Source organism: Morone saxatilis, unplaced genomic scaffold, assembly GCF_004916995.1.
Source record: "Morone saxatilis isolate NCDOM2014 unplaced genomic scaffold, NCSU_SB_2.0 Contig10, whole genome shotgun sequence".
Taxonomy (NCBI): domain Eukaryota; kingdom Metazoa; phylum Chordata; class Actinopteri; family Moronidae; genus Morone; species Morone saxatilis.
Window position 1 is genome coordinate 710202 of NW_023339652.1, and position 4315 is coordinate 714516.

The 4315-nt window shown below is 36.5% G+C and overlaps 1 protein-coding gene across 1 annotated transcript in view; it reads right to left on the reverse strand.

Annotated features, from left to right (window-relative positions):
- Positions 1-3118, reverse strand: part of cunh12orf56 (chromosome unknown C12orf56 homolog) — a 23823-nt gene extending 20705 nt beyond the window's left edge. Inside the window, exon 1 of the mRNA XM_035680306.1 lies at positions 2711-3118. Within this exon, the coding sequence (XP_035536199.1) occupies positions 2711-2962 (252 nt within the window). The 5' untranslated portion in view covers positions 2963-3118. The remainder of the gene's footprint in view (positions 1-2710) is intronic.
- Positions 3119-4315: the final 1197 nt, after the last annotated feature.

Genomic DNA, 4315 nt, shown 5'->3' on the forward strand with positions numbered 1-4315 from the left:
ATATCCATATGTATGTTTTCATTAGTTTATAATCATCTGAATATAAGAATCAGTGTTTTTGTTATCTTATAAGGAGACGTTTTATCTACAGAGGGAGCCGGTCCTCTTCTGGCGGAGTCCGCCATGTTGACTTTAATGTCTTTATAAAAACTAAACACCTGCTGAATCCACACTGAGGGCAAACAGTTGAACACAGCCGATAATCTGATGGTTTAATGCAGATTAACTCTGAGGGAGCAGTTAAACCTTTGACCTCAGACCTTTGTGACATAACAAGATGAAGCCCGTGCTTAGAGACTACAACACACCGCTTCTCTTTTAGATAATACATCTTATGAAGGGTTTCATTACGTAGCAATCACACTGAATCTATTATAATCACCCAGTTACTCATCTAATCTGAGAGTTAATGAGAGAAACACATTACAGGTGTTTGAAACTGTCAGATTTTATAATACAATATAATAATATGAGACATAATCTGCTTTATATCGTTTACACTGTCAGACACAGGTCGTTCAGAGACATCGCCCTGAACCTGTGAGGATATTTTTGGACCAAACAATCCAACAGATGAATTAATGTTGAAAATAATGATGCAGGCTGAACACACATACTGTGTGTTATGATCATTAAAGGTTGCACTGCCAGCTGACTGTAAGGTGACCCTGCTGCTTATATTTTATTAATGCAGCATCAGGACACATCGAGCTCTACTGCATTAAACAGGTACAGCGCTTTAAGGAAACATCCTCTGCTCTCTTTTGATATCGTTTAAGCTTTAAAAACCAGAAAGGTGAGAATAAAGCGAGGAGGCCACCTGTACTGCTGTGTGGTTCTGTGGCTCACTTTCTCTGTTTAACCCTACGACAGAGTTTCTAACAGTCTGATAACCTACAGAAACAACCATCAGAGAAGATCAGCTGTTTCTATACAGTTCTTAATGTCTGCCACCGGGTCGGAGTCCCCTTCAAATCAATGAAACAAGGAGCGCTTTTGTCCACAGGGGGCGCTAAATGAGAGGCTGGAACTAGAGAACAGTTCATCAATAATCAGCTGATGTTATGTGACTGGAAACGGACCTTTTTCACAGCTTTTTCATTGATGAACACCTGTGTTTACCCGACTAACTCATGTCCTAACGGCTGCTGTGAAAAAGGTCTGTTGCAATGGACACTTGACGTCTCAGAGCCGACGATTAATAATCTGTTCATCGACTAAATAATTGGCAGATTAACCGAGAATAGAAATAATCTTAGCTGCAGCCCTACAGTCGATTATTTATCAGTGGACTGATTGATTGATTGATTGATTAGTTTCACACTGGACGCTGCTGCTGCTGTTACTGCTGTGATATAAGAGCTGATTTAGACACAGCCGAGTCCTCTGGTCCGAATGTCCGTCCATGGATGTGTTGTTGTTGTTTTTAGTTTATTAAAATAGAAACGTGGTGGAAAAACCTCAGTTCAGACCTCGACTGGAGGAAAATATTAGATTTTAAACGAGGTTGAGGAAGTCTTTTCTAATAATTCAGTGTTTTTATTGTTATAAAGATAGAAAAAGGACATTTATGTAACGATATTTCTGCTTTTATTATAGAACAGTTATAGTATATTGTTTTATATGAACGTGTTTGGCTTTAATTCTCATTCTTCTACCAAAAGAAATCAGTATTATATCCTCAGTTTGATCCTGCTGCTTTAACATCCTGTTCTCATGGATGTGGTAAGAACATCATCCTGTGAGTGACTTTCACTGATAAAACTATTCCAACTGAATGTTTTATGGTCTCTAAAGAAACTTTCTCCGATCTGCTGAACACGATTTATAATTCAGGACAGAACAACAGAACGTCAATATAAAGCGGCTTCACACATTTTAACTCCTGGTAATATTTCATTTAATTGTGCAGCTCTAATCTTCATCCTAAACTAACTCATTTATTTATTTTTACTTTATTTACTAGTAAACATAGACAGTACATATAATGCCAGGAGAAAGAAATGATAGTTAAATTGTAAAAGTAAATAAAGTTATTTTTACAGTATGGGAGTAATTTAATGTATTCACTGATTTCACTTTAAAAATGTAAACAATATGCTTTATAATTGGAAAGTTTAGATTTGTGGATGTGGGAAGAAGAAGGCCCAAACTGATGATATGATACTGATTTATATTATAATACTACTGAATTAAAAAAGCCAATCAATAAATGTTCCTATCAAAGGGTAAAATCAGAAACAATATACTGGGAAACAAAGATATTTAGTATATTTTCCTCCAGTCCAGGTCTGGATGGACCACAGTTATTAATCTTTTACAGGAGAAACAGATTCAACCAACAATAATGTTCAATCATAAACGCTCTTTTTTAAATAAATATAATATAATCAATACATTACATCACTCCTTTGCTCTAAAAACACAACTTAACTTACTTTATTCAAATGTATTAATTAGTTAACATTCTTGTTAACTAATATATGATTTGTGTATTTGTTTACCTGTTTGTTAATAAAAAATAAAATTTTAAAAATAAAGAAAATAGAGAAAAATGACCTGCTGTTAATAAAGAAATATATAAAAACAAAAATAAAATATATAAAAATAAAATATATAGAAATAAAAATAGAATATATAAAATATATAAAAATACAAATAAAATGTATAAAAATAAAATAATAAAATAAAATAAAATAAAATAACGTACCAGCTCGATGTCGCGCACGCGCCTGAAGCAGCAGGCTGTAGTGAGCGTGCGCGGCGGGTACTCCGTCAGGTACACGCGCTCGTCGCTCAGCACCACGTGCATGTAGACCTTATTAACGGTCTCTGATATCACCACGCACGGCTCGTAGGCTCGGATCCGCTCGTACACCGTCCGCTCCGTGTTCCGCTTCAGGAACGAGTCCAGTTTGATGTTCGGGCGGGAGAGGAGGGTACCGGAGCCGGTCCGGGCCATGACGTCGGTACCGGCGGTTGGTAGAGTCTTTAGGACGTTAACCTCGGGGTCCGCTGCGGGCTGTGCATCCGGTACTTTAAAACTTAAGGTCGGTTAGAGAAAGTACCGAGAAGCTGCCGGTTGCTGCTCCGGTGCCGCTCTCTTCACTCTGAGCAGGTAAACCGCCGCTGTCTCGCTCCATCAGTGCACACGGCTCTCTGATTGGTCCGCGCAGTGAGGAGGAGCGCTCTGATTGGCTGGAAAGTAACGGTTAATTACATCATTAAAGGCAGTTCTGCGATCAGAGGAAGGTGAATCCGGATCATTTTATTTTATTTATTTTTATTTATTGAAGAAACATTTGTGGACAGTACAACACAAGCTGTGTCTAGGTTTAAATAAAAAATAAAATTAATTTAACATAGTAATTTCTTCAAAAATGTCATTTTACGAATGTAAGATTTTGCCAAAATAATTAATTAAATTAATAATATATTGCTGGTTTCTGGAAAAAATAGAATTGGTGAAATGATGTTATTTAGGTAAAATTTATTTTCCAAAATAAACTGAAAATAAGCCCATAATAGTGCCACATGCAGGGTTGGACAGGGTTACTTCAAAAATGTAATCCGATACTAATTACCTGTTAAAAATGTAGTCAGTAACCTTCAAGTTTCTGTTGCTTTTGGATTACCTCAACACCAAATATATAAATAAAAACAAGAGACAATAAATATCAATAGGCATTAATACAAATGTAAAATGTAAAACAATAGAACAATGTAACCTTTGAAAAGAAGATGGAAACAAAACATTTCAAGATTTTAGCATCAAAAATAGCAAAACATTTTAGTAAATGTAACTGTAATCTGATTACGTCTTTCTTTCTGTTTACTATATATCTTGGTATGATTATAGGCTATATAAAAGATCTTGGACTTTGTAATAATAATAAATTTTATTTATAAGCGCTTTTCTAAATAATACTCAAAACCACTTTAACCATAAAACCATAAAAAGCAAGCAAAAAAAAAACATGCCAAAGATAGTAAATAACAACTGAAAAACACCATCAGACTGGCCCTAAACATTAAAAAAGCCAAATTTTAAAAAAAAGGTGTGTTTTTGTCAAGTGATTTGAATTGTTGGAAGTGGTCGGTACAGTGTCACCAGAATGTGTTTGATGAAAAAAAAGTTCCCAGAAGGGAGGGGGCAGCTACAGAGAAGGTCCGGCCGGTTCGGTGCTTGGTCCTTGGGTGGTGGAGCAGGAGGAGTTGGCATGCAAAAGATGAGGCGAGGCCTGCGGAATGGAATTGTGCGATGCAGGCAGCTCAGTGAGGTAGAAGGGGGCCGTTATGGAGGGCTTGGTGTGGT